The 21,786-nt window shown below is 62.2% G+C and overlaps 1 protein-coding gene across 14 annotated transcripts in view; it reads left to right on the top strand.

Moving 5' to 3' along the window:
• HSPG2 (heparan sulfate proteoglycan 2) overlaps positions 1 to 21,786 on the top strand; it is a 96,328-nt gene that overhangs the window by 68,540 nt on the left and 6,002 nt on the right. For 8 of the 14 annotated variants that reach the window (XM_045859392.1, XM_045859391.1, XM_045859386.1 and 5 more), the window contains 43 exons: positions 578 to 703; positions 839 to 991; positions 1,071 to 1,213; positions 1,537 to 1,672; positions 1,755 to 1,909; positions 2,149 to 2,311; positions 2,905 to 3,074; positions 3,181 to 3,328; positions 3,775 to 3,926; positions 4,105 to 4,240; positions 4,336 to 4,487; positions 5,466 to 5,601; positions 5,707 to 5,858; positions 6,284 to 6,422; positions 6,519 to 6,670; positions 7,253 to 7,388; positions 7,494 to 7,645; positions 7,900 to 8,038; positions 8,599 to 8,750; positions 8,960 to 9,107; positions 10,167 to 10,318; positions 10,754 to 10,895; positions 11,174 to 11,328; positions 11,714 to 11,855; positions 11,969 to 12,109; positions 12,436 to 12,570; positions 12,838 to 13,019; positions 13,456 to 13,651; positions 13,909 to 14,088; positions 14,387 to 14,647; positions 15,680 to 15,884; positions 16,389 to 16,486; positions 16,870 to 17,136; positions 17,865 to 17,974; positions 18,156 to 18,303; positions 18,389 to 18,505; positions 18,885 to 18,902; positions 19,172 to 19,283; positions 19,993 to 20,137; positions 20,235 to 20,334; positions 20,487 to 20,596; positions 20,684 to 20,792; positions 21,387 to 21,485. In XM_045859392.1, the coding sequence (XP_045715348.1) occupies positions 578 to 703; positions 839 to 991; positions 1,071 to 1,213; positions 1,537 to 1,672; positions 1,755 to 1,909; positions 2,149 to 2,311; positions 2,905 to 3,074; positions 3,181 to 3,328; positions 3,775 to 3,926; positions 4,105 to 4,240; positions 4,336 to 4,487; positions 5,466 to 5,601; positions 5,707 to 5,858; positions 6,284 to 6,422; positions 6,519 to 6,670; positions 7,253 to 7,388; positions 7,494 to 7,645; positions 7,900 to 8,038; positions 8,599 to 8,750; positions 8,960 to 9,107; positions 10,167 to 10,318; positions 10,754 to 10,895; positions 11,174 to 11,328; positions 11,714 to 11,855; positions 11,969 to 12,109; positions 12,436 to 12,570; positions 12,838 to 13,019; positions 13,456 to 13,651; positions 13,909 to 14,088; positions 14,387 to 14,647; positions 15,680 to 15,884; positions 16,389 to 16,486; positions 16,870 to 17,136; positions 17,865 to 17,974; positions 18,156 to 18,303; positions 18,389 to 18,505; positions 18,885 to 18,902; positions 19,172 to 19,283; positions 19,993 to 20,137; positions 20,235 to 20,334; positions 20,487 to 20,596; positions 20,684 to 20,792; positions 21,387 to 21,485 (6,264 nt within the window). The remainder of the gene's footprint in view (positions 1 to 577; positions 704 to 838; positions 992 to 1,070; positions 1,214 to 1,536; positions 1,673 to 1,754; positions 1,910 to 2,148; positions 2,312 to 2,904; positions 3,075 to 3,180; positions 3,329 to 3,774; positions 3,927 to 4,104; positions 4,241 to 4,335; positions 4,488 to 5,465; positions 5,602 to 5,706; positions 5,859 to 6,283; positions 6,423 to 6,518; positions 6,671 to 7,252; positions 7,389 to 7,493; positions 7,646 to 7,899; positions 8,039 to 8,598; positions 8,751 to 8,959; positions 9,108 to 10,166; positions 10,319 to 10,753; positions 10,896 to 11,173; positions 11,329 to 11,713; positions 11,856 to 11,968; positions 12,110 to 12,435; positions 12,571 to 12,837; positions 13,020 to 13,455; positions 13,652 to 13,908; positions 14,089 to 14,386; positions 14,648 to 15,679; positions 15,885 to 16,388; positions 16,487 to 16,869; positions 17,137 to 17,864; positions 17,975 to 18,155; positions 18,304 to 18,388; positions 18,506 to 18,884; positions 18,903 to 19,171; positions 19,284 to 19,992; positions 20,138 to 20,234; positions 20,335 to 20,486; positions 20,597 to 20,683; positions 20,793 to 21,386; positions 21,486 to 21,786) is intronic. The other 6 variants (XM_045859395.1, XM_045859394.1, XM_045859384.1 and 3 more) reach the window with 3 other exon arrangements.

Here is a 21,786-nt window from a genome sequence, read left to right as displayed (position 1 = left end):
GCAGACGGGCAAACAGCACAGTTACACACGGGGATTGTAGCAAACGGTGACAGGGAAGTGAGAAAGCAGCTGGGAGAAGGCTGAGCTACTCTGCATGGGGTGGTCAGGGCGGCCTTCCTGAGGAGGCGCCACCTGCACTGAGGCCTGAAGGGAGGGCGGGTGTCAGCCACTTAAAGAGCTAACAGGGGGTGCCCCTGGCAGAGGAAGCAGCACATGCCGAGGCCCTGAAGCGGGAGCACGTTGTTGGGTTTGAGGCAAGGCCAGTGTGGCCAGAGCTGTGGATGGGCTGGGGGGGTGGGGGGGATGATGAACCGGAAGATGTCAGCAGAGGTGAGTGCATGTGTACGCGAGGGATCACAGCAGGGAGATTGGATTTTATTGTAAAAGTGACAGAGAGCTACGGATAGACCTTAAATGGGAAAGGAACAGGATCCCATTGGTATTTCAAGAGCTCCCTCTGCTCTGTGGACGCAGGGCTATGAGGGGCTGGAGTGGAAGCAGACAGCAGCTTGGAGGCTGCTGCCATGGGTCAGAGGACTCTTGTCCCAACTGCGTGTTCTTTCTCCTCCCTCCTCAGCCTCGGGCACCCCATCCGTCCCCGTGGTCTCTATCCACCCACCACAGCTCACGGTGCAGCCCGGGCAGATGGCCGAGTTCCGCTGCAGTGCCACAGGCCACCCCCTGCCCTCCCTTGAGTGGACAGGTGAGGCGGTGACAGGAATGACGTTCAGGGCCTGGCTCTCCTGGATGTGGGAGGCCAGGGGCAGGACTCTAGGCTGGAGGGGAGAGGGCAGTAATGCCCATCCCAGCAGGTGCTGACCCCATTCCCCCACGTCAGGGGGCCCTGGTGGCCAGCTTCCTCAGAAGGCACAGATCCACGGCGGCATCCTGCGCCTGCCAGCCGTCGAGCCCTCGGACCAAGGCCAGTACCTGTGCCGGGCCCACAGCAGCGCTGGGCAGCACGTGGCCAGGGCCGTGCTCCACGTGCATGGTGAGAAGACAGGGCTGTGGGTGGGGCTGGGAGTGCATGGGCGGCCCAGAGAGGTATTCTCACAGGGCTCTGTCTGCAGGGGGCAATGGGCCCAGGGTCCAGGTGAGTCCAGAGAGGACCCAGGTGTACGAAGGCCGCACTGTCAGGCTGTACTGCAGGGCTCCAGGTGTGCCCAGTGCCACCATCACCTGGAGGAAGGAAGGGGGCAGCCTCCCCCCACAGGTGAGGAGGTCCATTGGGACCAGGCCCACGGGCTCAACAGAGTCCCAGCACTTGCCGCCTACCCCTCCCACCTGCACTTCCAGCTCCATCCCCTTCTGGTTCCCTTCACTTCCAAGGGGGTGGCCTGCTCAGATGTCCTGGCAGGTAGCAGCTATCAGCCTCTCGTTTTGTAGCCTGACTCTGCCCTCCTCGGTGCCCAGCTGGGCCCTCATGTTGCCTCTGTGCTTGCCTGTACCTTTCCCCCACTCTGCCCACCCTCGCTGGCGGGTCCTTGCCAGGATGCCTCAGGCGCCCAGGCAGCTGACCCGTCTCCCGTGCGGCAGGCCCAGCCCGAGCACACGGACATCGCCACACTGCTCATCCCAGACATCACAGCCGCCGACGCCGGCTTCTACCTCTGCGTGGCCACCAGCCCTGCGGGCACCGCACAGGCCCGGATCGAAGTGGTCGTCCTCTCAGGTGCAGGGCCTCTCGGGGCTGAAGGAGCGGGGAGGGCAAGCCAGGGCCCCCTGAGGCCTACTCACTCCCCCTCTGCCCCCAGCTGCAGGTACCAGCCCCCTGCCAGTCAGGATTGAGTCCTCATCACCTTCTGTGACTGAAGGGCAGACACTAGACCTCAACTGTGTGGTGGCGGGGCTGGCCCACACCGAGGTCAGGTGGTACAAGCGAGGGGGCAGTCTGCCTGCCCACACCCAGGTACGAGGGTCCCGGAGCCTGTGGCAGGGGTGCTAGGGGTGGGTCTGTGCGCAGGTGGAAGCTCACACAGCCCTGGCACTCCCTGCGAGCCGGGCCAGCCCTTCGCTTTCCCCCTCCCCGGCATGGGGCGGCTCAGCAGGGCCAGTGAGCACTTGATGGACGACCTGCTGAGGCTCAGAGGGGGTGTCGGCCATGGCCCCCTCCCCATCCTCACATACCTCTGTCTCCCCCCGGCCCAGGTGCACGGCTCCCGGCTTCGGATCCCCCAGGTTTCCTCCGCTGACTCTGGAGAATACGTGTGCCGTGTGGAGACCGGGTCAGGCGCCAAGGAGGCCTCCATCATCGTCTCTGTCCTTCATAGCACCCACTCAGGCCCCAGCTACACCCCAGGTGTGGAGCCAGGTGGGCCTGGGCGGAGGCCGGGCCCCGGGGTCTCCTCACCATTCCCTGGGAAGGTGCCCGTGGTCTCCTCAGGATAGGAGGGGCCACTAGGCAGGCTGTGGCCCTCCACTCCTTGCTTGGGGAGGTGAGGGCACTGCGGGTGGGGATAAGGCTGACGCAGCTTACCTGGTGCGCCACGAGGAGGGTGCTGTTTGCAGAACTCACCAGGAAGCAGTGGAGTCAGGGTTCAACACTGACTTGAGAGCCGGGCTGGCCCGGGCTCAAATCCTGGCTCTACTCCTTATCAGCCATGAACTGGTTATTTTGCCCTTTCGGGCCTCAGTTTCCTCCTCTGTGAAATGAGGATAGTACCACCACCCTACGGCAGGAAAACGGCCAACACTTTAGGAGGGAGCTGTGGCATTACTGTCTGCATCTTTTGGCCCTGCAGGCCAGAGCAGCTCATCACAGATCAAGGCAAATGGACCTTGAACTCGGAGTTGGAGATGGGGGAAGAAAAGGCGGGGAGGGGGTCTGGCTGGCCATGCTGAGGCAGAAGAGCGTGGTCCCGCCCCAGAAAGGCCTCCCTACTGACCAGACTCTCTGTGTCCCAGCTCCTAGTGGAGGCCCAGCTCGGGGCGGCTCCCAGCCCATCCGCATCGAGTCCTCCTCCTCCCACGTGGCTGAAGGGCAGACCCTGGATCTGAACTGCGTGGTGCCCGGGCAGGCCCATGCCCAGGTCAAATGGCACAGGCGCGGGGGCAGCCTCCCCGCCCGGCACCAGGTACAGCAGCCCCCCAGGGCCAGCCTGCTGGAGGGATGGGGCTGAGCTGCTCTGGCGCCCTCTGAACCCTGCCCCCCTCTGAACCCTGCCCCCCATTTGCACTTAGACCCACGGCTCCCTGCTGCGGCTAAACCAGGTGTCCCCAGCCGACTCTGGCGAATACGTGTGCCGAGTAGTCCTTGGCTCTGGGCCCGTGGAGACCTCTGTTCTGGTCACCATCAAGGCCTCTGGCTCTAGCACTAACTCCATGCCTGGTAAGTGACTGCAGATGACAGGGCCACCTGGAGGACCTCCAAGGGGCTGAGGTCCTAAACTCGTGTTGTGACTCAGGGCAGGGGATTCACACTGAAGCCGGCTGTAGGGCCTGACCCAGGCAGACTCCACTTCCCAGAGTGATCTACCATCTCCCCGTCATTCTTCTCTGGACACATCACTCCTCATGTTTCTGCTGCTGCCTCCTCTTCCTCTCTCCCAGCCTCAACTGCCTTCATCTCTCCCACTTCCGCACCCTACTCTGCAAGGCTTCACCCTGCCCCAGCCCTTCCCTCAGGGTTGCTCAGCTGAGGACATCAAGCCCCGGCCACCAAACCCCCAAACCTATGGCTCTGGCCTTGGAAGACAAGGCTGAGCTGGCTCCAGGGTGAGAAGCTCTTGCTCTCCCTTTTGGAAGCATCTACTACCCTCACCCCTGTCCCCACAGCCCCAGGACCTGTCCCTCCTGTCAGGATCGAGTCCTCGTCCTTCACAGTGGCCGAGGGACAAACCCTGGATCTGAGCTGTGTGGTGGCAGGGCAGGCCCACGCCAAGGTCACGTGGTACAAGCGTGGTGGCATCCTCCCCGCCCGGCACCAGGTACAGAGTGGCAACAAGGTGGGAGGGGGCCAGCCAGGATGAGCCATGGACAGTGGGTTGCAGGGATCCTGGCCCCTGAGCTGAGGGGTGGGCAGTGCCCAGCTCAGAGCAGCAGGGCAAGGGGGGCATCTGCTGGGCTCCGGGATGCCACCCTCACACCACTGCCCATGCTGCCCAGGTTCGCGGCTCCCGCCTCTACATCTTCCAGACGTCGCCAGCTGACGCAGGCGAGTACGTTTGCCGGGCCAGCAATGGTGCGGAGGCCTCCATCACAGTCACAGTAACCAGGACCCAGGGGGCCAACTTTGCCTACCGTGAGTAGGGCCACCAGGCTGGGCCGGGACAGAGAAAGGGGATAGGTGGCGGCGGCTGCAGAGACCTGGAGTGACTCACTGACCATCTCCCCCAGCTCCTGTTGGCACCCAGCCCATCCGCATCGAGTCCTCCTCCTCCCACGTGGCTGAAGGGCAGACCCTGGATCTGAACTGCGTGGTGCCCGGGCAGGCCCACACCCAGGTCACATGGCATAAACGTGGGGGCAGCCTCCCTGCCCGGCACCAGGTACAGGACTAGAGGAAGCATGGGCCGAGAGGGAGACAGGAGGGAGGCTCCTGGGTGCTGAGGTCAGAGATGGGGGAGGAGGAGGGGGAGGGGCTCCTCTGAGACAGGGGAGGCCTCGGCCCCCATTGCACCAATGGGCAGTTAGAGCCCAGGCTCTTGGAGCAGTGGTCCTTGGTGTGAATGCGGCGTCCGCCACTGACTGGCTCGTGACCTTGGGCGTGTTCCTTAACCTCTGTGTGGTAGTTGCAGCACCTGTTAAGTAGTAATAATAGTACCTACCTGACAGAATTGTCTTAAGGATAAGGTGAATTAATATAGATGCAAGGGACTCAGGGCTCTGACTCATACAAAGCGCAATGAATGGTGTTCTTACTGTGATACCATTAGCGACCTTTTAAAATTATGTTTGATTGATTTTGCTATTCCAGTTGTCCCGATTTTCCCCCCTTTCCCCCACTCCACCCAGTACCTCCCACTCCCTCAGGCAGTCCCCCACCGTTGTTCATGTCCGTGGGTCACACGTATAGTAAGTTCTTCGGCTTCTCCATTTCCTACACTGTACTTTACATCCCTGTGGCTATTCTGTACCTACCTGTTTGTACTTTTCAATCCCCTCCCCTCTTCACCTGTGCCCCCACCATTATGTAGCAATACATAAAATGGATTACTGCATTTTATAGAACTTAGGATGCCACTGATTGCGAGCTGCACTGTTATTATATGTGCCTGTAAGAACAAAAAGCTGCCATTCAACTGTAAGATTATTCACTATAAGAAGCATCAGAGACATCGACAAGTGTGTCCCAGATTTGATGGAGTGTGTTGTTAGTGGCCACCCACCACCCCTGGGAGGAGACCTCTCGTCCCCACCCCTCAGCAGGCAGAGCTGAGAGCCAGGCCTCGGGAGTCAGAGAGTGAGGCACGTTACAGGCGTGGGGTCTCACAGGGCCCCCCTGACCTTGCCCCCATCCCTGCCAGACCCACGGCTCCCTGCTGAGACTCCACCAGGTGTCCCCCGCCGACTCCGGCGAGTACATGTGCCGTGTAGTCGGGGGCTCCGTGCCTCTGGAGGCGTCCGTCCTGGTCACCATTGAGCCCGTAGGCACCGTTCCCGGTAAGTGGAGCCAGAGTGGAAGAACAAAGGCCCTGCCCCCCCTCCTCACCCACCCCTCCTCCTCCCATCCCAGCCAGGAGCTGACCCTCCGCTCTCTGTCCCCAGCGCTTGGGGTGACCCTCCCGATTCGGATCGAGTCCTCCTCCTCGCACGTGGCAGAAGGGCAGACCCTGGATCTGAACTGCCTGGTGACGGGGCAGGCCCACGCCCAGGTCACATGGCACAAGCGTGGGGGCAGCCTTCCTGCTTGGCACCAGGTAGGAGGTGGGGAGCTAGTGGGGGGCCTGAAGGACCCTCGTGGCTACAGAATAAGGACCATAGGCTTTGGATCCAGGCATGTCCGGGTTCAGATGCTGCTCTCGGCTCTGGCCTGCCGTGTAACTTGGGGCCAGTCATTTGACGTCCCGATCCATCGTGTCCTTGTCTGCCAAATGGGCTCACACTGTCTGCTTTGCCTGCCCTGCAGCCCACCCATCAACAAATGCCGGTCCCCAGGTCCTGCTGGACCCAGTCCGCACACTGGGACGGGGAGTTCAAGGGTCACGAATGGTGGTTCTCCCTGGCAGAGCTTCCGTCCAGCTCCAGCGGGGGAGCCAGGCTGGGAGGGGCCAGAGGAGGGGGCTGGGACCTGGCTGTGAGCCCCAGTGTCCATCCCTGTGCCTGCCTCCCTGTGCCCTCTCAGGTGCATGGCTCGAGGCTGCGGCTGCCCCAGGTGACTCCAGCCGACTCCGGGGAGTACGTGTGCCGCGTGGGCAGCAGCTCGGGCACCCAGGAAGCCTCCGTCCTCGTCACCATCCAGAAGCACCTTGGCCCCTCCGTGCGTGAGTATCTCAGGGGCCACAGAAAGCGGTGTGCAGCTGCGAGGGCCGCGTCATCCCCGGCGGCTCCCATACCTGCCTCGCATCTCGCCCTCCCAGCCCAGAGTGTGGTGTATCCCGTCCGCATCGAGTCCTCCTCGGCCTCCCTGGCCAACGGACATACCCTGGACCTCAACTGCCTGGTAGCCAGTCAAGCCCCCCACACCATCACCTGGTATAAGCGTGGAGGCAGCCTGCCCAGCCGGCATCAGGTACTCAGCCAACAGGCAGAGAGAACAAAAACTGAGCTCACCGGCCCTGATGGGAATCAGGAGGGGCACTTAGAACCTCTCCAGTGCTCATTTAGTCATTCAACAAACATTGGGTATTCTCACTATATGGGCCCTGGACCAGTGTTGAGGACACAGAGATGAGTCTCTCTGACCTCAGTCAGATCCTGTTCTTTAACAGAACACTCTGTGATTCATCACTTGCTCCATCTCCCTAACAACTTGCTCCAAGCCAGGTCCCGCACCTGGCGCTGAGGACTGCAGAGGCCTGGGACAGGTGCCTGTGGGTCAGGCAGCTCGCAGGCTGGAGGGTGGGGCAGTGCGGCAGGAGCCACAGCAGGGTGCTATGGAGCCACCGGGCGTGGGCTTCAGTAGAGCGGTGTTAAGGCCAGAGGCAGTGTACTCCCCGGCCCAGAGCCTCAGGGAGGCCCCCGGGGGTATTCGGAAGGAGGCTGGGGCGGGGACTGGCCCTGGGCCAGGCAGGGATGCTCCCGGAGCCCCTGAGCAGCAGTGCCCGGGACGTGGAGGTGCTGCCCTCACCCGCTGACACTTGCTCCCCTTCAGATCGTGGGCTCCCGGCTACGGATCCCCCAGGTGACTCCAGCAGACTCAGGCGAGTACGTGTGTCACGTCAGCAACGGTGCCAGCTCCCAGGAGACTTCGCTGATCGTCACCATCCAGGGCAGCAGCTCCTCCCACGGTGAGAGTGCACGCACGGGGGGTCCAGGAGGTGGGCGCAGGGGGAGGTCCCTGGCGTAATCGCTGCTGGCTGACTCTGGCCACGTCGGACCCTCTCTGTCCCCAGTGCCCAGTGTCTCCCCACCAATCAGGATCGAGTCCTCGTCCCCCACAGTGGTCGAAGGGCAGACCCTGGATCTGAACTGTGTGGTCGCTGGGCAGCCCCAGGCCATCATCACGTGGTACAAGCGTGAGGGCGACCTTCCCGCCCAACACCAGGTACAGAGCAGAATGTGGCAGTGAGGATGGAACCCTCGCCTCCGGGGGTGGGTACAAGGACAGCTCCAGGGGCAGGCAGCCCAAGGCATTTGTTGGCCGTCCTGGGGCAGTCCTCCCTCCTGCCCTGGATAGACAGAGGGTAGCCTCAGCAGGTCTGATGAGAGAGGCTGGGGGGAGCTCTGACCGGGCCCATGACCGCTTGGCCCCTCTGCTCCCTCTCTCCCTCTTCCTCTCTTCCCTCGCCCACCCGCCAGGCCCACGGCTCCCGCCTGCGGCTGCACCACATGTCCGTGGCTGACTCGGGCGAGTACGTGTGCCGGGCAAACAACAACATCGATGCACGGGAGGCTTCCATCATGGTGTCAGTCTCCCCCAATGCTGGCAACCCCTCCGGTGAGTCCGATGAAGACCCTGGAAGGGACCGGGCGTCACAGGGAACAGTGTTCCCTGGGGAAGAAGGGCCCTGGGGAAGACGCTGGGGTTTGAATCCTGCCTGTGCCACCAAGGGACTGGAGTGCTCCCCTCCTCCCCAGCTCCAGTCTCCTCGGCGAAATGGGTGTACGGGTCATTCTGGTCTCACAGGGCTGTCCCATACGGTGGCTGCCGCCCACATGTGGCAATTCAGTCATTTAAAATTGCAGATTCACATCCTCACATGTCAAGTGCTCAGTGGCCACATGTATGTGGCTAGTAGCCACTGTACTGGACACTGCAGGCGTTAGAGCATTTCTGTCATTGAAGAAAGTGTATGAATGTCACAAGGACTAAATGAGTTAACACACATAAAATGCTTAGAACAGTGCCTGGCACGCTGTGAGTGCTTAATAAGTGTTAACTATTATTATTACCCTTGGCGGGACCGGGGGGCTTCTGTGGCTGCAGTGTCCAGCAACCCAGTTGTTCCCAAACCTGACTACGGCCAACGCCCCCACTTGGTGTCTCTGTACCCTCAGTCCCTGGCAGTGCCACGCCCATCAGGATCGAGTCATCATCTTCACATGTGGCCGAAGGGCAGACCCTGGATCTCAACTGTGTGGTCCCTGGACAGGCCCACGCCCAGGTCACGTGGCAGAAGCGTGGGGGCAGCCTCCCAGCTCACCACCAGGTACTGGAGTTTGGGGGCAGGAAATAGTGGGAGGGAGGGCCGCTAGAGGAGGAGGAGGAGGAGGCCCTGGACAGGGGTCTGCCCCCTAAGCTCTGCCCAGGAAGGAGGCCTGGGAGGCCCTGTGGGATGCAGTGCCCACCTGCCCCAGTCCTTCAAGCATTCCCACTGCCACGTCTGCTCCTCTGTCGCCCTCTCCTGTCCCTGCTCAGGCTCACGGCTCACTGCTGCGGCTGTACCGGGTGTCCCCGGCTGACTCGGGCGAGTACGTGTGCCGCGTGATGAGCGGCTCTGGCTCCCTGGAGGCCTCGGTCCTGGTCACCATTGAGGCCTCTGGCCCCAGCACTGTTCCTGTCCCTGGTGAGCTTCCCCACGGCGGTGCTAGGAGGCTAGAGAAGGGAGGCGGGGAGGGGGCCAGCTGGCAGAGGTCAGGAGCAAGGGCAAGTGGGGTTCAGCTCCAGGGCCCAAGGGCACAGACTTGGAGTCTGGCGTGTATGTGCTTGAGTTCGGCTGCTCTGTCCGCACTCTGGCATGTTACACAGTCCTGTCGTCTCTGCGTTTCCCTTTCCTCCTCTGTAAAGTGGGGACAGTCGAGCTCTTACAACAATTACCCGAGCGCCCTAAAGGCTGGAGCTGCACCTCTAGGGGTATGTGAGGTGGTCTGAGGTGGCGCCTGATGGACACCTTTTATGTTAATAGTGATTATTAGGGGGAAAATAGCAACATATCACACCTGTCATGGTTTCGTGGAAATCGTTGCTTATAATGGGTCTAAGTATTAAAGGGTTTTTGAAAGTGAATCAATAGAAAGGAACTATAATTAACAGCACAGGGAGCACATGACTAGGGGAGACATCATGCTAAAAGTACATGATCTGTTAAGTAATAAACATGATATAGCACAAGTAATAAACACATAAATATGTGTTACGCTCACACATATCAACTTGTTTCATCCTTATGCTAATGCTTGGAGGTAGGGAGGATTACTCTCTTCATTTTACAGATGGGGAAACTGAGACACAGTTTCAGAAGTGAAGTACCTTTGCAAAGGTCACAGGACCAATAAATGGCAGAGCTGGGTTTTGAACCCGGGCAGTCTGGCCTCAGAGTCTGGGTTCTGAGCCACACACTACTCGAGTTTAGGAAACATCATTGATCTGTGTGGAGGGGCTGGGCCCTGAGCGCTGGTCGCCAGTGGTTCGAGGAGCACAGGGACCAGTGTCTGGGGTGGGACTGGGAAAATGGGGCACTCCTACCCCCAGACTAGCCCAGCTTCTCCTGGCCTCAGGAGAACGGAAAAGGGGGAATCAAGACCACCTGCCCACGGTCTCTAGTGTGAATATCTGGGCTCCCAGCCCAGGGGCAGAAGGCACCAGAGTGCAAGTCCCAGCTCACTGATCTCTTCCCATGCCCCAGTCCCAGGCAGAGCTCCGCCCATCCGAATCGAGACCTCCTCCTCCCGTGTGGCCGAAGGGCAAACCCTGGATCTGACCTGCGTGGTGCCCGGGCAGGCCCACGCCCAGGTCAAGTGGCACAGGCGCGGGGGCAGCCTCCCCGCCCAGCACCAGGTGAGGTGGCTGGAGAAAGCAGAATGTGGGCACTCCCCACCCCACCCCACCCCACCCCACCCCACCCCACCCCCTGCCTGGGGGGCAGTCCTGTTGGGATCCAGACCCGGGGGGAGGTAGTCCTAAGATCACTGGGAACCAGGAGATCAAGAACAGGCTGGGCACGTCAGGGCCACCCCTGGCCCCCCAGCACCCTGATGGCAATTTAAAGGAGATGGCTCTTGTTCAAGACTGGATTTCCTCCTACCAGGACAAGTGTCATAATAAACATGGTCCACAGTGTCCGATGTCAAAGGGGCTTGCCTTTGACGGGACGCAGCCTACATAACTGTATACATGACAGTCCTGGGGACGGGTACCAGAGGGCTTGGCCATCCTCAGGCCTTGGCCGCTGCCCCCGGCTCACTCTCCTCACTCCCACCCCAATCTCGGCAGACCCACGGCCCCCTGCTGAGGCTGAACCAAGTGTCCCCTGCTGACTCGGGCGAGTACTCATGTCAGGTGACCAGCAGCTCGGGCACCCTGGAGGCTTCCGTCCTGGTCACAATTGAGGCCTCCAGCCCAGGCCCTATTCCTGGTGAGTGGTGGCAGCAGTAGGCAGTGCTTGTGGGGGGGGGGGTGCTTTCTGGCCTCGCTGCTCCCCCAACCACCGGGGTCTAGCCCTGGGTCTCGCCACAGGCACCTTGGCCCCCGGCGAATGGAGATCCTTTTTAGGCCAATGGTGCTCGGCCATGTCGGTCACTCAAGTCACTGTGCCTTAGGAGGAGGACCAGTTAGCATTCACTGCCCCCACCTTATATTCCTGCCTTCACTTCCGGGATCCTTGCCTTCCTCACCCACCCCTTGTGCCCACAGCCCCAGGACTGGCCCAGCCCATCTACGTCGAGGCCTCCTCCTCCTCCCACGTGGCTGAAGGGCAGACCCTGGATCTGAACTGCGTGGTGCCCGGGCAGGCCCACGCCCAGGTCACGTGGTACAAGCGCGGAGGCAGCCTCCCCGCCCGGCACCAGGTACAGGGGCAGGGCGGGTGGTTCTAGGCCGGCGGGGTTTGACCTGCAGGTGCCTTCCGCACCCCAAACCTCATGCAAACCCCAGCCTGCTTGGGACCCCAGGGGAGAAAATACTTTTGGAGGGGAAGAGTTCATAAGCCTGGGAGTTGCAACACCCGGGTCTTCTCCTGGCTCTGCTGCCAAACCGACTCCTGAGCCGGTTTCCTCCTCTGTGAGGTGGTTGGGTTGGACGCGTAGGGTTCCGTGAATGAAGCTCGTCTGCATCAGCTGCAGCCCTGAGCTCCCGAGACCCGGCGAGAGCTCCTGGGCACCAGCAGGGCCCGGCCTGGGGACTCGCCCTGTCCAAGCGCTTTGGCTTGATGGCTGCCCCACCCTCCTCCGACAGATCCATGGCTCCCTGCTCCGGCTCCCCCACCTGTCCCCCGCCGACTCCGGCGAGTACGTGTGCCGCATGGTCGGCGCCGCCAGCCCCGAGCAGGAGGCCTCCTTCACGGTCACTGTGCCTCCCAGTGCAGGCTCCTCCTACCGTGAGTGTGGCAGATGCCATGGGCAGGGAAGGAGGGGAGACTCTGGTGCCGAGGCAGGGGTTTGAGCCAGCCCGTCCCGCTGAGCCCAGCCCTCTGCGCCCCTCGCTCCCCAGGCCTCAGTAGCCCCGTCATCTCCATCGACCCGCCCAGCAGCACCGTGCAGCAGGGCCAAGACGCCAGCTTCAAGTGCCTCGTCCACGACGGGGCAGCCCCCATCAGCCTTGAGTGGAAGACGCGGAACCAAGAGCTGGAGGGTGAGCCGGGTGGGCCGGGTGGGGCTGGGGGCGGGTGTGAGTGCACGGTGATCACCGCTGCGGGCGGGCAGAGGCTGAGGATGACACCAGACTCCCTGTGCGATCCTGGGGGTGGCCCTTCCCCTTTGGGGCTTCAGTGTCCCCATCTGGATGGTCAGGGGACTGGATCCAGGAGTCTGCAAGGACTCCTTCATCTGCCATCTGCGACCCTGTGAGCTGGACATCTGGGCTGGAGGGGTCAGGGACGTGGGGCTGAGGCACACCTACGGGCAGCAGCAGGGCACATGGACACCCTGACCAACCATCCCTCCCCCCACCGCCCCCAGACAACGTCCACATCAGCCCCAATGGCTCCGTCATCACCATTGTCGGCGCCCGGCCCAGCAACCATGGCACCTACCGCTGCGTGGCCTCCAATGTCTACGGCGTGGCCCAGAGTGTCGTGAACCTCAATGTACACGGTGAGGGACGCCAACCCCATGGGCTCTGCCTTCCTGTTTCCAGCCCCAATTCCAAGCTTGGAACCCCCGGGTTTAAATCCTGCCTCTGCCTCTGCCTCTGCCTCCCTCTTGGGCATTCTTCCTCCCTGAACCTCGGTTCCCATGTTGGTGCGGTGGGGAGACAGGTCCCCAGGTCCCCACCCCATGGTTACTGAGAAGTGGGTCGTGACAGTGGATGTGACCAGCAGAGCCCTGCATTTGTGTCAGCCGTGTCACTCCCCTGGGCAGGGCCCCCTGCGGTGTCTGTGCTCCCCGAGGGCCCCGTGCGGGTGAAAGTGGGCAAGGCCATCACCCTGGAATGCGTCGGTGCCGGGGAGCCCCGCTCTTCCGCTCGCTGGACCCGGCTCGGCACCCCCGCCAGCTTGGAGCAGCAGGTGTTCGGGCTCGTGGACAGCCACACGCTGCTGCAGGTGAGGCGTGGCTTCCGCTGGCCAGAGGCCACGGCTGTTCTAGCTCTGGGTCTGAGGCCCAGTCAGGGCCCACCCTTGAGCAGGTCCTGGGAGGAAGGGATGTTGGCTGGGCAGGTGGGTGATGAGTGGAAGGAGAGAGAAAGGGGGGTGGGCGGGGTAGGGGAGCTGGGGGTAGACTGGCAGATGGGTGGGAAGAGGAAGGTGGAGGAAGGGAAGGGGAAAGAACAGGTGGGTATATGGATGAATAGGCGGGCGGTTTGATGGGTGACTGGGTGGATGGACTAACGGGATGTCTTGAGGGTTAGCTCTCAAGCAGCCGGTCAAATAAAAACGAAAGGAAGGGTAGAGGGAAGAGGCGCAGCCAAGACAGAGCTGGGGACAGATGCCGAGGTCCCCGGTCGGCACCTTCACAGCCCGGCCTCGGGCTTCCCTCCAGATTCCGTCAGCAAAGCCGTCGGACGCTGGCACCTACGTGTGCCTGGCGCAGAACGCCCTGGGCACGGCACAGAAGCGGGTGGAGGTGATCGTGGACTCGGGCCACGTGCTCCCAGGGGCCCCGCAGGTCCAGGTGGAGGAAGTGGAGCTGACCGTGGAAGCTGGACACACGGCCACCCTGCGCTGCTCAGCCACAGGTGTGGACGGGGCCTGGCACCCGGGCAGGCCGGGCAGCGGTGCCCTGGGGCTTGAATTTTAGACTCACGAAATCTGAAGATGGTGTCATGCCTGGGGAGGGGGCTTTGCTGCTGCATCCCCCAGGGATTCTTGAGGGGCCCACTTAGCGCCCCCCACGAAGGGCGAGGTCATCCGGGTCCCCTCCTCGCCACCCCTGCCCCCAGCTGGTCTCCGAGGCAGCCCAGCGACCTCTGCCGTCTTCTGCTCCACTCCACAGGCAGCCCCACGCCCACCATCCACTGGTCTAAGCTGCGCTCCCCCCTGCCCTGGCAGCACAAGCTGGAAGGCAACACACTGATCATCCCCCAAGTAGCCCAGCAGGACTCGGGCCAGTACATCTGCAATGCCACCAGCCCTCTCGGACATGCTGAGGCCACCATCGTCCTGCATGTGGACAGTAAGGCCCTAATCTGCCCTCCCGGTGCCACCCTGTCTGTACTACATGGAGGTCTGAGCCCCCCTACCCGGCTGCACCCCAGACAGAACTCCAGGAGCCCCAACTGGAGAGTCCCATGCACCTTAGGCCCCCAGACCCTGCCCTAACTTAGAACCCGTTTTCCTTCCTGGGGCCTCGGAGTCCCTCATCCTCAGTCCTTGGGGCTCACCATTCGGTTCCCTTGGTCCTCTGGCGAGTCCCCTCCCATCTTGGTCTCTGTTCTCTACCCTCGCCCCACCTCCCTGTCCCCTCTCCCCAGGCCCACCGTATGCCACCACGGTCCCGGAGCACGCCTCGGTGAGGGCAGGGGAGACGGTGCAGCTGCAGTGCCTGGCCCACGGGACGCCCCCGCTCACCTTCCAGTGGAGCCGCGTGGGTGGTGGTCTCCCCGGGAGGGTGACAGCCAGGAATGAGATGCTCCGCTTGGAGTCTGCGGCCCCCGAGGACTCGGGCCACTACCGCTGTCAGGTCACCAACAAGGTGGGCTTGGCCGAGGCCTTCGCCGTGGTGCTGGTTCAAGGTGAGCAACCTAGCCCAGGCTGGGCCGCAGGGGTCAGGCCTCCTCCAGGCCCTTTACCTACCCAGCGACTGGCACCAGGGGACCCCCTACTTAGGGCGCAAAGGCCTCCCTCCATTATGCCACCCGGAAATCCTTCCTTTTCCCCCTGTTCTCCAAGGATTGGAGCAGGCCCACCTCCTCCAGGAAGACCCCCTTCACTGAGCTCTCAGCACCTCTAGCTCTCGTGGCTGCATTGCTCTTTTGGTGGTGACCTCACACTGCCAAGGGCACAGATGCACTGCAGCCTTCCTCACCAGCCCAACTGAGGATGCTCAGGGCAGGGCCTGGGCCCAGTCATTTCAGCAGCCCCGGCTCCCCCACCACAGCACCCGGACGGGGCTCGGTGAAGGCTGGGCAGCGATGACAGTGAGCGTGTGTGGCAGGGCAGCGCTGCCCCCGGCATTCCCAGAGTTTCGGTGGATCTCCAAAGAATCCAGCGTCTCCATGGCCTCCTCCATCAGTCACACAAAGCCAAACAAGTGCTATGAGGCCCCGAATTCTAGAAGTGCAGCAGCATGTAGCCCGTTGGTCAAGAGCCTGGGCTACAGCCCCGTCACTCAGCAGCTGTAGGACAAGGCGTGGCCCAGTCATCTCGCACCTCGGTTTCTTCATCTGTCAGGTGGAGAGGACAATGCCAGTGCATAGGCTGACTTAGATGCATGTGTGTAAAGCCCGTGGCACACAGTAGGCACTTAGTAAGTGCCAATGATACATATCCGCCCCTACTTGACCTCCTGTCCCTCCCTGCAGGAGGACATGCAGGTGCCTTCACCATGACCGCGGAGCCCCGTGCCCCGCTGGCTCCTGCGTGTGTTGACTGAGTGTCTGCATGAGTGAGCAAATGGGTGATCGGCCCATGAAAAGTCTTTCTCTCTGGTCAGGGAAGCTGCCAGAAGAACCACATTCCTTGAACGTTAGGATGGGGGCTTCCTGGGCCCTGGGGAGGCGTCAGGGATCACATACACACGCAGAACCTCGTACGTGTCCCCGCAGGCCCCTCTGGCTCTCTCCCTGCTGCCGCCAGCCCAGCAGGGTCCACACCCACCGTTCAGGTCACACCTCAGCAGGAGACCAAGAGCACCGGGGCCAGCGTGGAGTTCCACTGCGCCGTGCCCACCGACCAAGGCACCCAGCTCCGCTGGTTCAAGGAAGGGGGTCAGCTGCCTCCTGGCCACAGTGTGCAGGACGGGGTGCTCCGGTGAGTGGGGGTGGGGGCACCCCAGCCCGAGCGGTGGGGCTGTTAGAGTGTCTGCCCTACGGTGCTCTGTGTGAAACGAGGTCCTTGGACAAGTCCCTCCGCCTCTGAACCCCAGTGTCCTCAGCTGTACGGTGGGTCAGATGAGGCCAAAATGAAATTATCTAAAGCACTGAACACAGTGCTTAGCACACGGAGGCCTTTAGTGAATAGTGGCCCGTGTACGTATTGTTTAGAGGAAAGAACAGGCTCTGGGGCCGGATATATACACGTGATCCAGGTCTCAGCTCTGCTCCTCGATGACTTGTGTCTTGAGCTCTAGACCATAAGGTGCTAATCTAAAAAAGAGGGCAATGACAGCCAGCCCGCCTGCCTGCCCCCCGTGGTGACTGCAAGACTAGACATTGACGCTGTGTGCTGATCTCCGATGGCTTCGAACTCCCCTGCAGTTGCAAAGCATTCTCATCAGTTGTTCTTATTCACTGATGACTTGTTTTCTTTTCACAGAATCCAGAACTTGGACCAGAGCTGCCAAGGGACATATGTTTGCCAGGCCCATGGACCATGGGGACAGGCCCAGGCCAGTGCCCAGCTAATTGTCCAAGGTGAGACGGTGGGTGGCTCAGACCTCTGCTGAGGACAGGGCACAGGGACCGTGTTCCCCGGAAAGCCCTTCGATGTGTGTGAATAAAGAGAATGATTCCATTGCGGCGTGCTTGTGTCTAGTGTAGAGCAAGGGGGCTTGACAGACATTGCAAGGGAAGGAGGTGGAAGGGAGATGGGTGGAGTGAGTGGTGCCCAGACAAATCGACGAAGGACGACAGTGGATACACAAGTGAGTAGAGGAATAAACACAAGAGGAAACAAGTGTGTTAATAGTGAATGCGCGAGAAAGTGAATGAAGAAATGAGTGCCCAGGGCTCCTGTGCTCGCCTTTCCTGGACCCTCCAGCCTGGCCTCACGCTGCCTGTGCCCCCTCCTCCCCCAGCTCTGCCCTCCGTGCTCATCAACATCCGGACCTCTGTGCAGACCGTGGTGGTCGGCCACGCTGTGGAGTTTGAGTGCCTGGCCCTGGGGGACCCCAAGCCTCAAGTGACGTGGAGCAAAGTGGGAGGACGCATGCGGCCTGGCGTCGTGCAGAACGGGGGCATCGTCAGGATCGCCCACGTGGAGATGGCGGACGCCGGGCAGTACCGCTGCACCGCTTCCAATGCCGCCGGCACCACCCAGTCCCACGTGCTGCTGCTCGTGCAAGGTGAAGGCCGGCGGGGACTGCGGTGGGGGCTTCTTGCGTGGCACTCTCCGGCTCTACTCTTCCTTTCCACTCTCGTGGGAATTTTCAGTTTTGTGTATTGAAGGGGCAGCTTTCACAGCTGGTGGAGGCAGCGGGGGGTCAGAGTGAGTGTTCCTCTGGGGCAGGCTGGAGCTCGCAGGAAAAGGCCACGCCAGGGGGCATCAAGAGGAAACAGATAGGTAGTCCCTCCCCCCTGAAGCACCTGCCCCGGGGAGGGAGACCTACGGCCCGGTTGGGGGCGGAGACAGGAGAACACCAGACAGACACAACAGAGTGAAACAGGGCCGTGGATGCAGGGCAGGCACAGATTGGTGCTTTCCTTAACGGCGATTCCTTTTCACGCCAAACCCTAGGACTTGCCCCTTAACTTCCTGACCTGCACTGTCCTAGTGCCCCCTTCTCAGGTCTGCAAAGGGCCACGCCATTTTTTTCTGCCCCGGTGCGTTGAAGGGCCTTGGGCTGTGGGGTCAAATGGACCTTTCCCTGAGCCCTGACTCTGGCCCGTTCCCGCTTTGCAACCAGGAATCAACACCCACTTTTCCCTCTAAGCCACAGTTTCCTCGTCTGTGAGATGGGGGTACACTGTCTCCCTTCAAGAGACCACGTGAAGATTAAACAAGTTGGGCACAGGCTGGGCTCACAAATGCTGCCTGCCATGGCGTTGATGGCCTTGGTCTCTTTCCTCTTAGCCTTGCCCCAGATCTCAACGCCCCCCGAGGTCCGTGTGCCTGCTGGTTCTGCAGCTGTCTTCCCCTGCATGGCCTCTGGCTACCCGACTCCTGACATCACCTGGAACAAGGTAAGTGCCTGGCAGGGGGCCAGCGGGCATGCCTGAGGGTCAGGGACCAGGTCTCCACCATCTCTGTGCCCCTACGACCTGGACCAGGCTGGGCACACAGTGCTTGGGGTGGGGGGCTGGACCTGAGGCGGACATGGGAGACAGGCCAAGGCCAGGGTCCCAAGTGCAGGTGTGTTTGCAGCTGGACGGGGAGCTGCCACCTGACAGCCGCGTGGAGAACAACGTGCTGCTGCTGCCCTCGGTCCGCCCCCAGGATGCAGGCACCTACGTCTGCACTGCCACTAACCGTCAGGGCAAGGTCAAAGCCTTTGCCAATCTGCAGGTGCCAGGTCAGACAGTAACCCCCGCCCCCCAAGGTTGGCAGTGCCCTGGCCGCTGCCCGGCAAGCATCCTCTCTGTGTTCTCTGCCGACAGAGCGGGTGGTGCCCTACTTCACGCAGACCCCCCACTCCTTCCTGCCGCTGCCCACCATCAAGGATGCCTACAGGAAGTTCGAGATCAAGATCACCTTCCGGCCCGACTCGGCTGACGGTGAGCGGGAGAGAAGCTGATGTGGGGGCCCAGGGCAGGGAATCTCCTGGAGTAGCTGCCATCACGGTGTGAGCCCTGGAAGCCCCGAGTCCTCACCGCCCTCAGCCCTCTCTGTCCTGGAGCCCCCAGGCTGCCCCTCTGGGCCCTCTCTCACGCCTCCTCTCTCTGCATCCCCCCCTCTGTGACATCTGCCATCGGAGCCTCCCCACGGTCCCTCCGCCGTTGGTGCATCCACACCCAGTCCTCCTGTCCCATCTTCCTAGTCTCCTCTCTGCTCCCTCTTCCCTCCTCCTCCTCCCATCTCTCACCCTCTCCCCCTCTCTCTCTCTCTCATCTGTCTCCTCCCACCTCTCGCGGGTCTCTGACTTTCACTGTCCAGGCCTCCTCCTCTACTCGGGTGAGTGTCTGCCGCCATCACCCCGCTCAGGGAGAGCCTGCAGTGGGAGCGAAGCTGATTCAGGTTCTCTCTGGGAGCTGTCAGCCAGGCCTTCTGTTTAGGGCACCACCCCGAGGTGGTGGGAAGGCTCTGGCCGTGCGGAGAGTGCCAGAGGGAGGGGCGGCTCTTAGAGTGGAGGGCTCCTGGCTTGGGTGGTTCATTCCTGGGCTGGGCAGACGGGGAGCCCGAGGTTGGCTGGGAGGCCCTGACACAGCTGTGCCGCCGCCCAGGGATGCTGCTGTACAACGGCCAGAAGCGGGTCCCCGGCAGCCGCACCAACCTGGCCAGCAGGCTGCCCGACTTCATCTCCTTCGGCCTCGTGGGTGGAAGGCCTGAGTTCCGGTGAGACCCTCGCCCTCCCAGTGTACGAGGGGCAGGGGCAGGGGTCGGGGGGTGGGGGACTGGACTTCAGGGCTTTAGTCCGCCGCACACCGCCCCGGGCTGAGTTGGACACGGAGATTCTGGAGGAAGGTGATGTGGCCGTTACCCTCGGTGCCACTCAGTCTGCTGGAGGAGGCACAGTGAGCCAGCCAGTGGGGGAGGCGGCGGAGGCGGCCTGAGATTTGCATGCAGACGCTCGGTGGTGCTGCGTGTGTCCTTCGGAAGTGGGGCCGCTGCGTGCCGGGCACTGGTACAGGGATAAACAAAACAGATCGAGTTCCAGCCCCGGGGCAGGGTGTGCTCTAGCTGGGGAAGGCCAGCCTTAAACAATGACTGAAGGAACAAGGCGATCTCAGAGGAAGCAGTGCTCAGAGGGGCAGTGAGGCTGCAGGCCCTGGGACCCGGGCGATCAGAACCCCGGGGCTGCTCTGGATAAGCTCCCAGGGCAGGGGTGTGGGGAGGAGAGAAGAGCTGTGGAAGATGCAGGGATGGGGCAGGCTGGGGGTGGGGGATGGGGTGGGGGACAAGGCAGCGACAGGCACTGGAGCAGTCCTGAAGGGAATGGTGACGTCACCTTTGCCCAAGCAGCGGGGGCCCCTTGCCCAGCCCTTCTTACAAATCAGACAGCCACTCTCTCCTGCCCCGGCCCTGCCCCTACCCCGCGGAGCAGGTTCGACGCAGGCTCAGGCATGGCCACCATCCGCCACCCCACCCCACTGGCCCTGGGCCAGTTCCACACCGTGACCCTGCTGCGCAGCCTCACCCAGGGCTCCCTGATTGTGGGCAGCCTGGCCCCGGTCAACGGGACCTCCCAGGTGAGACCCCACCCACCCCCTCTTCCTAGCCCCTGCCCCTGCCCCTGCCCCGCCTCCACCCAGCCCGTCTGCCACATTGGACCTTTCCACTCCCCAGGGCAAGTTCCAGGGCCTGGACCTAAATGAGGAGCTCTACCTAGGCGGCTACCCTGACTATAGCACCATCCCCAAAGCAGGGCAGAGCAGCGGCTTCATAGGTGAGCCCCCTCTCCGTCTCCAGCCTGGGCCAAGCCTCACCTGGCTGGCTGGCAGAGCCCTGAGAGGCTGGGAGGGCCCAGCAGGGCACGGCCGGGACTGGGCCAGCCTCCCAGCACCCCCACCTTCACTCCTCCACCTGCCCACCCCCCAGGCTGTGTTCGGGAACTACGAATCCAGGGCGAGGAGATCGTCTTCCACGACCTCAACCTCACAGCGCACGGCATCTCCCACTGCCCCACCTGCCGGGACCACCCTTGTCAGGTAGCCCCACACCTCATGTGCCACCTGGGGCCCGGAGTGGGGGAGGGCCAGAGTGCCCCGGCCTGACCCCTGGCGGCTGCCTTGCAGAACGGGGGCTGGTGCCAGGACTCGGAGAGCCGCAGCTACGTGTGCATCTGCCAGGCGGGCTTCACCGGAAGCCGCTGTGAGCACTCCCAGGCCCTGCACTGCCATCCAGGTGCGTGTGCGCCCTCCTGCCCACCCTCACCCTGGGTGCTCGCCCGTGGCCCTTCATGTCCACCCACGCCCCAAATGCTAGCTAGCTGCACTTACCATGCGCCGTCACTCGTACCTGGGTACCAACCGGCCCCCCTAGATCGGACTCTCACCACTGCCACCCTCATACTCTGCCTCCCGCTTCTGCTTCCCCCAAAACTCACCCCCACGCTGATGCCCAGGCACTCGCCCCGCCTTACTGCGACCCAGGTAACTACGACTCGCCTCCCCTCTATCAGTGCAACCCAGGTAACTACCGTCCCTCCCCCTCTGTGACCGAGGCACTCGCCCCATCACCTGCCACCCAGGTACCCATCGCCCCCCTACTGCGGTCCAGGTGCGGTCTTTCAAGAACCCTGCAGACGGACAGAATCACTCATCTACTTCCCGCCCAGCTCCTCTGACCCCACCCTGCTCTAACCCATTCCCCCTCCTCAGGCCGGCCCAACCCTAGAGAGCCGAGGCCCCTGGGGTACAGTAGGCAGGGCTTTGGCATCAGGACCCCCCCTTTCTTGTGTCACCTCAATGTCCTCCTCGTGGCCCGTGTGTCCCCCAGAGGCCTGTGGGCCCGACGCAACCTGTGTGAACCGGCCCGACGGCCGAGGCTACACCTGCCGCTGCCACCTGGGCCGCTCAGGGACGAGATGTGAGGAAGGTGAGTGGGCCCCTGCCTGAGACCACCTTGGACCCCAGTAAGAATGGGGGGGAGCTGGGCAGGGCCCCTCTGAGGCCATGCTGGGTCCTAGGAAGGTAAAATTAGCCTCAAAGTCACTGGCCAAGCTCCCGCCCGGTCTGAATCCCTACGTGAGAGCCCCCAAAAGGGATGTCCGTCGTATTGGAGGTCCTTCCGGCCTGGTCTGCAGTGCTGGGTGGGCCAGGAGTTCCCGTGCAGCTACCGCTGTTTCCCAGCTGATCTCGAGCCTCCGGCACGAGAGAGTGAGGTGGGCAGGGGTCCC

The sequence above is a fragment of the Phyllostomus hastatus genome, unplaced genomic scaffold, assembly GCF_019186645.2.
Source record: "Phyllostomus hastatus isolate PE091 unplaced genomic scaffold, TTU_PhHast_1.1 phas_scaffold_182, whole genome shotgun sequence".
Classification (NCBI taxonomy): Eukaryota; Metazoa; Chordata; class Mammalia; order Chiroptera; family Phyllostomidae; genus Phyllostomus; species Phyllostomus hastatus.
Note: the sequence above shows the minus strand (reverse complement) of the source record. Positions and strands in the feature narration are given on the sequence as shown.